Source organism: Ursus arctos, unplaced genomic scaffold (assembly GCF_023065955.2).
Source record: "Ursus arctos isolate Adak ecotype North America unplaced genomic scaffold, UrsArc2.0 scaffold_10, whole genome shotgun sequence".
Lineage (NCBI taxonomy): Eukaryota > Metazoa > Chordata > Mammalia > Carnivora > Ursidae > Ursus > Ursus arctos.
The window spans coordinates 68,281,144-68,294,658 of NW_026622764.1; the positions used below are offsets into that span (position 1 = coordinate 68,281,144).

Here is a 13,515-nt window from a genome sequence, read left to right on the forward strand (position 1 = left end):
CTCGTGTCCACAGAGCCATCGTGTCTTCCCTTTCTTGGCTTCACAGTAAGAAGAGAGTGGAGGAGAGAGGATGATGTCAATTCCCACCACCTTTCCCTACAACCAGAAGGGCTGTGGGAATGGCTCTCCTGCTGGAGGACATCTTTTCTCTGCTGTTGCCATTCAGGCTTCCATGCACGAGGCTCAGTGCCCTTCCCCTCAGCTCACCCTCTCCTCTCAATCTCATTAAGTTTGGCTTCCTATGGAAATCACTTTCCCCAAATCTGTGTTTTGCAGGTTCGCTGAGTGTCAACGCTGCCGGCACCTTGGCATGAGAAGCTGGAGGCTCTTTGGATGCTATTCATAGGAAATGCATCTATCTATACTCCCTGGGAAACCAGGCTTTGGTGGTTCTGGCCCAGCTTTCTTGGAACGATGTAGTTTAAACTCGTTCTGTGCTTCCAAATCTGTGTTTTGCTGGATCAAGCTGGAGGAGGGCCACAGGTTCAAAGATCTTGATGACTAAAGAATGTTTAAGAGTCAGAGGAGGAAGTTCCACCAGGCGGGCTGGGCTCTGGCCTCTTCCCAGGAAATGAGGTTCACATAGTGTACAGAGAGCACAGACCCTGGATACCATCATGGACACAGGTGGACGGGACCTCTGTGTCCTGGGACAAAGACAAAGCATGCGGTGCCTGGCAACAACATGTAAATATTCCTTAAAACTAACAGGAAGTGTTTGAAATGGCATTTTGCAGGGCAGGAGGAGAAAGGAGCCGTTTTTGCATATTTTCTGAACTCTGTAAGGAAGATCCATGGTTGCAAGGTTGCGGTTAATTAGAATTGCAAAGAGAGGCTCTGGACATGCACTTGAACCTTTGTGTTTACCTGAAAACTCATGGTGCAAGCAAGTACAGATGTTCTCTCCCAAGTCAGTGGAATTTTTCTTGTTCCCCAACATGGGCACAGTTCACAGTTACAAATAAAAGGCCTCACCCAGTGGTCTCAGCATCACATGGCAGTCTAAGGTCTCTGGCTCAGAGGGGAGTGCGGCTGGGCTGCTTCTATGGCTACAAAACAGCAGCCGGTTGTCCCTTCCCCAAGCAAGGGTGCGCCAGGGCTGTGCAAAGTCACTCTTCCCCCACCCCCCACGCCCCGCATTGCCCTAGTGGCTCACAGGGGGCTGGGGAGGCCAGAGGACAGGATGTGGCCACCATGTAGGGTCTGCCCAGCCTGAAAAAGTCTCCAGCCCAAAATGGGAGCTCCACTCAGGTCCATGCTTGTATCTCCCCAGCAGGAAGCCTCCATCCTGCTCATCAGTTGCTGGGCCTCTATTAGCGAGGTCACTGTGCTCTGTCACTATCTATCTGCAATGGCTTGTCAAAAGTCATGGCCCTTAGATTGCAGGGGTTAAGACTCAGACATTTGGCCAGCTATAATCTCTCCTTCCATACTGTACCAAGGAAGAAGACTTAATCTCATTGCCAAAAATAATTAGGAACCTCACTGTCCTTCAAGTCTGATCAGGGTTTGTTCTGCCACTAGGGAGAGAGCCCAGGACCCACTCAACAGACCAAGGCTGGGTTCTGCATCTTGGGAGAGATGAAGGGACTCCGTACTCGCAATAGGAGACCCTGCAGCCTCCCGCAAGTCAGCTCTGAACCAAGAGCGAGCAGCTCAGGGTGAGTGCCAACCTTCCAGCGAGCTTAGCCCCATCCACACAGGCAGGTGATGGGGCACTGACTCCCGGGTCCACTGAGATTGTCAGCTACATTGCTACTTATAAGGGGAAGGGCCAGAGGGGAGACCCTACACAGAGGTGAAAAAGCAGTGCCCACCCACCCAGGCAAAACTGCCTCCACAGACCCCAGAAGGGTCTTTGAAGGCTTCCTGTTGACCATGCCTGGCCATCTTTTCTCCCTATCTTTTCCTTTCCTGGGGGCCCCGCACCATAGCGATAGCCCCAATAAAGCCAAGACAGGGCCCAGCACAGCTGGTCCTGGTAGGTGTATGCAGGTTGAATAAATGAATCCCTGGCTGATGTGCAAGACCAAGGGAGCTCATGGTCCCCGCGTGGAATAACAATGGCTTGAGGAATGGCAGCCTGAACAACCCCTTTGCTCTCTCTCTGAGCCGTAACTTGATGGTGTGGATTTAGTATGAAAATGTTTGGGTCAAAAAGCTGCCAACTGCTGTTCCGTGTGGGAAACATACACGGAGGAGCCAAGTTGGGCCTCTCTGGTGTGGGGAGGTCTCAGGGAAGGCCTACTCTGCGTTCAGAAGGCGAATCCTCAGCCTCTGTCCACATTCAAGCTGGGGGGGAAATAACAGGATACCCCAAACTGGTTAAATACTCAGACTTCCAAGTGTGACAGTGTGGGGACACGCAGTGATGACCATTAGGTTACAGCAGCTGCCCTTAGTAATTCCTCCCCTTTTTCCTCTAACTTAATAAACTACAAAACACAAAGCCAGTGGAAACATGTATAAAAAAGTCTGTGGCAGTCCTAACTCAGAACTGCAAAGAGAAAATTCTACGCGGTCTTGTCTTTTTCAGGTCTGGGTCCCTTTCTTGGTTTTTTAAGTGCTAGCAAGGTTAATGGAAATGCAGACCCTACGCAAGAAAAACGCTTCCTCTCTCTGTTTATGTAAATATATAATGCATAGGAAAAATGCTTCAAAATTATACATTGCTAGAAAATAAAAGGAAGTATTACAAAGAACCTGTTTTTCCACAAGGAAAAAAAAAGAGCAACACAGATAAAAGAATGATAAGGTGATTTTTCCCTCCCACCTCCCCAATTCACATTTTTTTTTTAGCCTACAGGTGACAGATAATCTCAGTTGCACTGAAGTCAGCCCAGCCACACTTACTAAAAGCCCAGTGTCTGAGTAAACATGTACTTCTAGGCTTCTTGCCTCCCACCCGGTCTCTGGCCACAGTAATTAATAGTTAAAATGCTGATTGCAGACACTTCAGTAAGGATTTGGATAAAGCCTCTAGGCTGTTGCCCTGGCTCTGCAAACATGGTTAGTCACCACCATTAAGGTGAAAGGAATACCAGGAGAAGGAAAACCCCGAATGCATGCAAAAATGCACACGCTCGCTACATTCAAAGAAAAAGAAACAAATAACAAAAGAAGGCAAAAGTGGGCCAAAGTGCACACAGACACACAGACGGGTGTCAGCCTGACTTTCCAACAACTGGCAAACAAAATCCACACTTGCCCCCCCCCCCAAGTGAGGACCCTCCCTTACCGTTCTGGACCACGCTGATGAGGGTGACGATGGCCAGCAGGACAATGTTGCCCACGGCTTCTTGATCCATGTTTGCTTCGGGCTCCCCCGGGGAGGACTGACTGCTCCAGTGTGGTGGCGGGCACCCAGGCCTGCGCGGTGCAGAAAGGGGAAGTGAGGGCCTGCACTCTGTCTTTCATCATTAGAATTTCCGAAGGTCCCAGCACAAACAGTGACTTCTTCTTTCTCTCTCTCTCTCTTTCTCTTTTTTTCACTAGCCACCAAAGCTCCCTGGCTCTGTGTGACCTGCCAGGGGAAGCAGAGCTTGGAAGAGAAGCAGGAAAGGAAGAAAAAATGAAACTTGGGTTTTATTTATAGAGCACCAAAAAGATCTGGGTTTTGAGAGCTGCCTTTCTTTTCTTGAATTCCCAGGGGAAAAAATGGAAAACTTCACACATGGCAGGGTCCAGAGTGGCAGCCACATAATAAGGGCTGAATGAGTGAATGAATGAATGAATGAATGAATGAATGGGGAGGGGGGACAAGCTGACATCTCCATTTCTCCAGGGGAAAAAAAAGCAACAAGAGAAGTAAAACTAAAGAATTTAGATAAGGAGCAGAAATGAGGATACAGATGACCTGTAAGGAAAAGTTCCAATCGGGAAGTATTATTCAAAACCACAGCTGGCTCCTGAGAGGTAACTGTCGAGACACCTTCCTGGAATCTTCTCAATGTAATAATAAGAGTAGAGAGAAGGTGTAAGAATGAGCCTGCTGGGTAAGGTAGGTGGTCGCCTGGCATTTTGCAGGACAGCTTCCTCCGTGTAAATGGCAGTCTGTCAGAAGTGACACAGAAAATGCAAGATTCCTGCAATCTTCAGCCCAGACTCCACAACTATGTGGTGGTGATTAAGAGGAGCTTTTATCAAAACCTCACTTTGAAAGAGAACATTAGCCACTATACTTGGTGGCAGCAGGGAACTGCATCTTGGTGTGGGAGAGGCCAGCTTGAGCGTCCTCCATTCAACAGAGAGAGACAAAGGTCCGTGGAGGCAATGTCCAGAGCTCAGACTCGTGAAGGTCTGTGCCAAGGGCAGGCCAGACACGGTCTTGACCCTTGGGAGTACTCTCTGAGTGCCTGGGGCACTCTGCCAAGTGTGATGTCACAAGATCGGTTAGGGGCTCAGCATCAGCAAGATTTACATATTCCACTTAATGAGATCTTATTTGTATGGGCAGTCTGGTAAGTTTCAGAGGATGCTTAGGTCCCAGGGGATAAGGAGTCTGACCCTCGTAAAGAGGTAGTCTTTCCAACACTTCTCATAACTAAGGCCAATGCATCAGAAGTGAAGGCCACTCCCTTTTAAAAGTACTCCAGTTGCAAACAATAGACACTTAGCTCAAACCAGCTTGGGTGAAAAGGGAAATTGATTGGCTCAAAAATTCTAAGGAACTGAACAACCGAAAGTGGAAAAGAGCAGAGATGTCTGTGGTTGGGCCTTGGAGGCCAGGCATTCTCTCTCTCTCTCTCAAATAGAGTTCTCTGTCTCTCACTCTTTCTCTTTCTCTCTCAACTTCCTCTTAGTTTGTCAGCTTTATTCTCTCGGCAGACCACTTTTCTCCACAGTGTAAAGGACCGACTTCTCTCATCTAAATTCTCAGAACGATCTCATCGGCCCTGGCGAGTCACATATCATTCCTAGGACAACCAGATGGCAGGAAAATGAAAGAACCTGGTAGTTTCCATAATTGTCATATGGTTGAGGGAGATCGTTCCCTAAAGAAAGATTGGGCGTTGGGGGGGGGGGTGGAGGGATGCCGGGTTTATCTGCTATCACGCTGTGACTGTCCACCACTTATAATTCCAGATTGAAACACACAGTTATTAAAGAAGTTTCTCTGTCACACAGCCTGATGACTTTAAGGCTCAGCCTAATCTCTTTCTTGCTTGGGTGTTTGTGCTTATGGCATGTAAGTGGGTGCCACCATTTGCAGGCACATAAAAAACAGCATGGACAGAATCCAATGATGCTTTGGGAAAGCATCCCAGCCTGGGTTCCCGGAACGCAGGAACCCAGAAAGGGGCAGCCTCTCCTCTTGCTCCCCAAGCCTCCAGGGACCCCACAAAATGGGTGAGGGGATGGGGGTGGGGATTGCGGGTGGGGGAGGCGGTGGAGGTGGGGGTGGGTAATGCCCAGCCATTTTCACTTTAGGAGGCTGGAGGGCCCTGGTAGGAGGTTCGATAGCTGCACCCCCCTCCGTGGGGGCCTTCCACCTCTGAGCTCCCTGGAGTCACCCCGCCAGGGTGGAGAGCACGTGCCGATGGAGCGAGTCCACTTCACCCAGGAAAAGCGTTTTAATAGTCAGCCTCGATGGCCATTAAATTACAGTGCGCACATTAAGATTCTGGCTGCCGCCGCAGAGGAACACTTATCAGAGGTGAAGCCTCTGGAAATGCCATTCATCTCAATAGAGAGCTGCTGAGACAGAACAAAAAGGCGAGGGGCGCCAGGGGAGCGGGGGAGGGGAGCGCAGCGGCCCTGCTCTCCATTTCCCTTCCTAGCAAGATGGTCCTCGGCCCTGCAGACAGTCTGGGCAGGGCCCCGGGCCAGGCCAGACCAGGTGCAGGACCCGCGGGCCTGAGCAGCTTGCACCTTTGCTCCCCAACACAGCCCCCTGGGGACAGGTTACTCCTCCCATGGCCCGAAAGATAAAACTGGGGTGCAGAGGGGTTAAACCACACGTCCAAGGACACACATGTAGTAAGGAGCAGAAGCAGGATTCAGACCCAGGCTCATCCTAGCTTCCAAGTGTGGGTCCTTAACCACTCTGAATGCTCCTTCTGGAGCTTCTGGAACCATTTTCAGAGCTCGGGACTCCCCGATCCACCGGCATCCATGCTAGTGCCATGAGCAATGGCCCCCCAGCCCCTAAAGAGAGATTGTTAAAAAGAAAGGAAAGGAAAACAGATCCATGTCACAGGAAATAACAGAGTCTCCAGATCCCCGCTGTTAGTAAAGGTAGTTTAACAAGAACTGTCCCCGGGCTCCAAGCTGTGAGCCCAGCTCTCCGCTCCCAGACCCCTGCTCCCACACCTCCCCGATCATGCCTGTGCTGCACTTACACGCGTGTGGCAGGTTAGTTAGACAAATGTGCTGGGAGTCGGGAAGGATAATTAGCACATTCATTAATTAGAGTACTGCTAGTAGTTTGACTGTGAAGGACAACCATTTGTCAACGGAGATCAGGACAGCTGGGGCCAAGCAGCCACTCAGGGGGGCAGCTATCCAGAGAAGGCGGTGGCACTGACCAGCTGCTATAAAAAACATGGGAGCTGCTCATACACTTAGCGTCAACAGGCTCCGTCACCATGGCAACGCTGGGCCCCCTCGTCTGGCTGTCAAGCCACAACATTCACATATCCTTCATCTCACCTCGGGTGCATGTTGCCATTTCGTGACATCTCTTCCCTTCGCTTTCCATGCAGGCTTGCCCTCCGTGCTCCTTAGCACGAGGCCTTCCCTGTACTGTACATATAAACGCGGGGAGTGAGGAAGCAAGCGCAGAATTCTCCTGGGCTGGGCGTCAGCACTAGCGGGGACAGAGCGATAGAGCCCGGGGCCACGGGCACAAACTGCCCACAGGTACAAAGTAGTTCCTTTAATTTCGGCTGACCTAAAAACTATTCAGACCAACGTCGATCGGAAAGACGAGCGATATGAACAAAGACCAGGCCACAGTCTGTTCTAGATATCACACACCCACAGTCTCCAAGAGAACCAAATCAGCCTGGTGAAAATGTCAGGTCTCCTTCCCCAGCCATGGTCTGATGGTCTTTCTTTACACGCATAGCCCATTTGATCCTGAACCGAACTCAATGAAACAGAGATGAGCCTTCAGGCCATTACACAGATGAGGAAACTGAGGGATAGCGAATTTGCTGTAATCTCAATGATATCGATTAAATTCCACACATGCTCAGGGCCCAGAGCTAGGCGCTTTACAAAACAAAAACGACATTTACCAATACGACCTCCATCCCCTAGACTCTTGAGCTATAAGCTGCTAATATCAGTGCAAGGACACAAAGAGAAGCAGAAGGCCACAGACCCTCGCACAGACTGCAAGAACCCAAGGTGGCATCCAGAAAACATCTCCTGTCCATGTCCCAAACACACAAAACACAGTGCCTTGTTACGAGTTTGCGGAGAAATTAAGCAAGTGACCCAGAAGTGCAGCGAACGTCACGCCGTGTGTCTGCACGAAAACAAATCTTACGTGTGGGTTCCTTTCCCCAACTCTCAGTTTAATCTGTCTACAGCCTCTCTAAGGAAAGGAGGTCAGTTGTGGGCGTGACCAGACGTGGGAGCCTTCCATTCTAATAGAAATAAAAATTGTGAGGCTCATATATGCTCAGCTAATTTTTGACAGAGTAATTCAATGAGGAAAGGAAAGTGTTTCAAACAAAGGGTACTAGAACAACTGGGTATTTATATGAGGAGGAAATGAACCTTGACCCTCCCCCCAAATCACACAAATATAACTAGAAATGGGTCTTTGACCTAAACATAAAAAAGAAAACTATAAAGCTTCTAGAAGAAAAAAATAAAAGTCTTTGTGACCATATGGAGGGCAAAGTGGTTTTTTAACATTTTTTTATTTGAGTATAGTTGACACACAACATTACATTCGTTTCAGGTGTACAACACGGTGATTCAACGTCTCTATATGTTATGCGGTGCTCCCCACAAGTGTAGCTGCCATCTGTCACCAGACAATGCTATTACAATGTCATTGACTAGATTCCCTGTGCGGTAAATTTGTTTTTTTAAGACACAAAAAGTGTGAGCTGTGTAAAGAAAAAAAAAATCAGTAAATTAGACTTAATTAAAATTTAAAACATCTGTGCTTCAAAAGACACCATTAAGAAAATAAAAGGGCAAGCCACAGACAGGGAGAAGATATTTGTAATATACCCATTTGATGAAGGACTTTTACCCAGAATATATAAAGAACTTACTCCTAGTCAATGAAAACAAGATGAAAAATCCCCATTTTAAAAATAGGCTAATGACATGAACAGACATTTCACAGAAAAAAGGTCTACAAATGGCCAATAAGCACATGAAAAGATGCTCAGCGTCATTAGTCATCGGGGACATGCAAAGTCAAAGATCCCATCATAAACCTCCAGAGATGGTTAGCAAGGCTGTGGAGCAAATGGGACTCCAGTCCGTGGCCGGTCAGACTGTAAAGTAGTAAATGTAAAAATGGCAAAATAGAAATAAAAACACTTTGAAAAAAGTTTGGTAGTTTCTTACAAAGTTAAATGCGCATTTGCTCTAGGATCTAGCAATTCCACTTTTAGATATTGTTCCAGAAGAAACTAAAACACATGTCTCGTAGCAGTCAGGGTTTTACCAGACAAGCAGAACTGCTAGGAGATTATATATATAATCCATATACATATATGAATATGTTACAGGGATCTGAGCTCACACAACTGTGGGAGCTGGCGGAATCGCCTATGGGAACGTATTTGTTTTCTAGGGTTGCTGTAGAAGAAACTTAAAACAATAAAAGCTTATTGTGACACAGTTCTGGAGAGTAGAAAAAGTCCAAAATCAAAGTGTCGGCCGGACCATGCTGCTTCTGTAACCTATTAGGGGAAGATCCCACCTTGCTCGTCCCAGCTTCTGGTGGTCATCAAAGTCCTTGGTGTCCCTTAGCCCACAGCTGCAGCAGTATGGTCTCTGCACCTGTCACCACATGGCGCTCACAGCTTACGTCTCTGTCTTCATTCACATGGCCATCTTCTTAGAAGGACAACAGTCATATTGAATCAGGAGCCCACCCTACTCTGGTATGACCTTTCTTAATTAATTATATTTGCAGTGACCCTATTTCTAAATAAGGTCACATTCTGAGGTACGGGAGGTTAGGATGTCGACAGGTCTTTTGGAAGACACATCAACCCTCGACAGTACGGCTGCTGTTCTCCGGGGCTGGTGCTGAAGCTAAAATCCAAAAGGGTGAGCCGTCAGGCAAAGAGGGTCAGGTAAAGAGGGTCAGGCAAAGAGCATCAGGTAAAGAGAGACACGCAGCGAGGGAAGCAAGAACTGAACGGACACTAAAATCTGTGAGGAAACCATGAAGGCAAGCTCGAACCCATGTCTGTCACACACTGACTTTAAGCCCGAACCTCAAGGACCAGGGCTTTTTGCAGGGGAATCTGGTCTCCTCGTCACAGCCCAGAGAAGCTGAAGGAGTTCGCAGCAGAAGCTAAGCTGAGGACTCCAGCGAACTGCCCTAAGTCAACCAGTTGAGCCAACAGATAAGCAAGAATGTGTGTGCAAGAGAGCCATGTGGCCTGCCACACCTGCTAAGCGTCAAAGATGGCTGCTGCTTCACTTCCACCTTCTGACCTCATGCAAAATGTCTCCTGCAGTCCGTGCGAACTCAGAACTATGCAGGGAAATGAAGTGAAGAAAACATGGCTCCAGCTTAGGTAAACTGACACAATACAAACCTATCTACCACAGTCTACCCCTTGTCAACTTGGTATCCACGTTCACACCTTCAACCAAACTGAAGTTAACTTCCAAGAAAGACAATGGTAAAATCATGCTTCCATACAACATAATGAAACTTTCTCTCATAGACTAGAAAATGCACTAACCCTTTCCCCCAAAAGAAGATATAAATCTCTCTTCATCTTTGGGTGATAGTGTGGGTTTGATTCCAGATCACCACAATAAACTGACTCAAATGAATTTTTTGGTTCCCTAGTGCATGTAAAAGTTACGTTTCCACTCTACCGTAGTCTATTAAATAGCATTATGTCTCTAAAAAAACAGTGTATATACCTTAATTTAAAAATACTTTACTGCTAAAAAAATGGTAACCATCATCTGAGCTTTCAATGAATCATAATCTTTTTGCTATGGAGAGTGTTGCATCGCTGTTGATGGCTGCTGACTGTTCTGGGTGGCGGCTGTTGAACATTGGAGTAGCTGTGGCAATTTCGTAAAATAAAACAACACTGAAGTTTGCCTCATTGATTGACTCTTCCTTTCAGGAATTGTTTCTCTGAAGTGTGTGTTGCTGTTTGATAGCACTTCACCCACAGGAGAACTTCTTTCAAAACTGGAGTCAATCCAGTTTAGCTGCTTTATCAGCTAAATTGATGTAAGATTCTAAATAAATTTGTGGTCATTGCAACAGTCGTCACGGCATCTTCACCAGGAGAAGTTTCCATCTCAAGCATGAGATTGTCTGGTGACAGATGGCAGCTACTTTGCTCATCCATGAGAAGCAACTTCTCATCCGTTCAAGTCTGATCATGAGATTGCAGCACTGCGGTCCCATTGTTTCGCCCCACTGCTAACCCCAGTTCTCTTGCTGTTTCCACCACCCCTGCAGTGACTGCCTCCACTGATGCCCTGACCTCTCCAAGTCCTGTGGGAGGGTGGGAACTGACTTCTTCCAAACTCCTGTGAATGTGGATATTTTGACCGCTTCCCATGAATCACGAATGTTCTTAATGGCACCTAGAATGGCGAATCCTTTCCAGGTGTTCAATTGACTTTGCCCAGATCCATCAGAGGAATCATTCCCTCTGGCAGGTATAGGCTCACAAAATATATGTTTTGAGATTTGTAAGTCAGAATTACTACTTGATCCATGAGCTGCAGAACGGATGTTGTATTAGCTCACAGGAAAACAGCATTATTCTCAAAAAAATTTAATCTCTTTGTAATCTCCATCAGAGCTCTTGGGTGACCAGGTGTGTTGTCATTGAACAGAATTTTTGGGATTTTTTTCTGACCAGAAGATCTTAACAGTGGGCTTCACATATTCAGTAAACCATGTTGTAAACAGATGTGCTGTCATCCAGGCTTTGTGGTTCCATTTACAGAGCACAGACAGAGTAGACTGAGCATAATTCTTAACGGCCCTAGGATTTCTGGAATGGTCAGTGACCTTTGGCTTCAATTTTAAGTCACCAGGTGCATTAGTCCCTAACAAGAGAGTCAGCTTGCCCTTTGAAGCTTTGAAGCCAGGCACTGACTTCTCCTCTCTAGCTCTGAGAGTCCTCGGTGGCATCTTCTTCCAGTAGAAGGCTGTCTCGTCTACACTGAAAACCTGTTGTTGCGTGTAGCCCGTCATTACTCTGGTAGCTGGACCTCCTGGGGAACCTGCTGCAGCTTCTCCACCAGCACTTGCTGCTTCACCGTGAACCTCATGTTACGGAGCTGACTTCTCTCCTTACACCTCATGGACCAACCTCTGCCAGCCTCAGACTTTCCTTCTGCCGCTTCCTCACCTCTCGCAGCCCTCACAGAATGACAGAGTTAGGGCCTTGCTCTGGGTTAGGCTTCGGCTTAAGGGGATGCTGGGGCTGGTTTGATCTCCTGGCCAGACCACTCGAACCTTCTCCACACCGGCAGGAAGGCTGTCTCACTTCCTAATTTGTGTGCTCACTGGAGCAGCACTTTCAATGTCCTTCAATAACTTTTTCTTCCATTGACAACTTGGCTAATATTTGGTGCAAGAGGCCTCACTTCGGGCCTAAGCCTTCAACATGCCTTCCTCGCTAAGCTTAATCATTTTTAATTTTTGATTTAAAGTGAGAATGTGCAACTCTCTCTTTCACTTGAACATCGAGAGGCCACTGAAGGGTTATTCATTGGCCTAATTTCAATATTGTTGTTTCTTGAGCAAAAGGGAGGCCTGAGCAGAGGGAGAGAGATGAAGGAATGGCTGGTCGGTGGTACAGTCAGAACACACAACATTTATTGATTAATTTCACAATCTTATATTGCCGTGGTTTCTGGAACCCCAGGGACGCCTGGGTGGCTCAGTGGGTTAAGTGTCTGCCTTTGGCTCAGGTCATGATCTCGGGATCCTGCGATCAAGCCCTCAGTTGTCTGGCCCTGGCTCAGCAGGGAGTCTCCTTATCCCTCTCCCTCTGCCCCTCCCCTACTCACTTTCTCCATCTCTGTCTCTCTCTCAAATAAATAAATAAAATCTCTTGAAAAAAAAAAGGAAAAATGGCACTGATAGACTTGTTACATGCAGGGCTGCACAAAACTTCAACTTGTAAAAAATGCAATGTCTGCAAAGTGCAATTAAATGAGGCATGCCCATAGTCTTTCAGCTGGGCGTGTTACTTGCCCTGAATAGAGATTTGGATGAATGGGGAATGGATATGGGGTAAGCAACCATTTCAGCTCACTTTACAGAGGATATTGGGAACATCCTCCCAGAGGAGGTGGTATCTAAGATAAAACCTGAAGGATGAGTAGAGATTAGCTTTTCAGAGACTTGAGGAAAGTACAAATGATGTGTTCAAAGATCCTGAGCAAGGGAAGGGTCACATGGCAGTTGTAGAACTGAAACAATCTGCATTTATTGGAAGGTAGACTGAGGAGACAGTATGGGAGAGGGCTGGGGAACACATCACAAAGGGCCTTGCCAGTGAGGTCAAGAATTTTGAAATGATCCCAGGAACAAAGAGAAGTCACTCTAGGACTTTAAGAGGACTTGTCTCAAAACAAGACTTGCATTTGAGATCACCTGACTGGAGTGGAGAACAGATTAGAGGGACCAGCATGGAGACAGGGAGAGCAGTTGGGAGATGGTTCCAGAAGTCTATGAAGAAAAGGTGATGAATTAGACTGGCATGGTGGAAATGGCCTTGGGCAGAAGTTGGTGGATTTGAGGGCTGTTTATTGAATACCAATAGGTTTCGTGAGGGATGGGGGATAAGGAAGAGGAGTCAAGAATGATTCGGGGCACCTGGGCAGCTCAGTCGGTTAAGCGTCTGACTCTTATTTTCAGTTTGGATCATGTTCTCGGGGTCCTGGGATTGAGCCTCCCTCCCCTCCATGAGATTCTCTCTCTCCCCCTCTCCCCTTCCCTCCACCCACTCGTTCTCTCTCTCTCTCTCTCAAAAAATACAAAACAACTAAAAAAGAATGATTCTCAGATTTCTGACAACCTTCCAGATGAGTGCTAGTGTAATTCCCTGAGAAGTTCCTCTTGGGACTCTCCCTATCATTACTCTTACAGCACTTTACCAGGGGGACGTGGGTCCATAGCTCAAGTTCCCAGGGCCTGGTCGACTTTGGCTACTGTTGAGTGAAGGTTTGCTAAGCACCTTAGCTCCCAAACAATCGCTTGGTGAAATTCCTGGGATGTGGCAAAATTCGACTTGCTGCAGATGTGTATTAAAAATGAATGCCCATCTTCGATGGTCTCAGATAGGAAAGGACTAGAGGAAGGTGTGAGTAGCT

The 13,515-nt window shown here is 47.3% G+C and overlaps 1 protein-coding gene across 1 annotated transcript in view; it reads right to left on the reverse strand.

Moving 5' to 3' along the window:
• Positions 1-13,515, reverse strand: part of ALOX5AP (arachidonate 5-lipoxygenase activating protein) — a 65,134-nt gene that overhangs the window by 21,853 nt on the left and 29,766 nt on the right. Inside the window, exon 3 of the mRNA XM_026493086.4 lies at positions 3,239-3,369. Within this exon, the coding sequence (XP_026348871.1) occupies positions 3,239-3,308 (70 nt within the window). The 5' untranslated portion in view covers positions 3,309-3,369. The remainder of the gene's footprint in view (positions 1-3,238; positions 3,370-13,515) is intronic.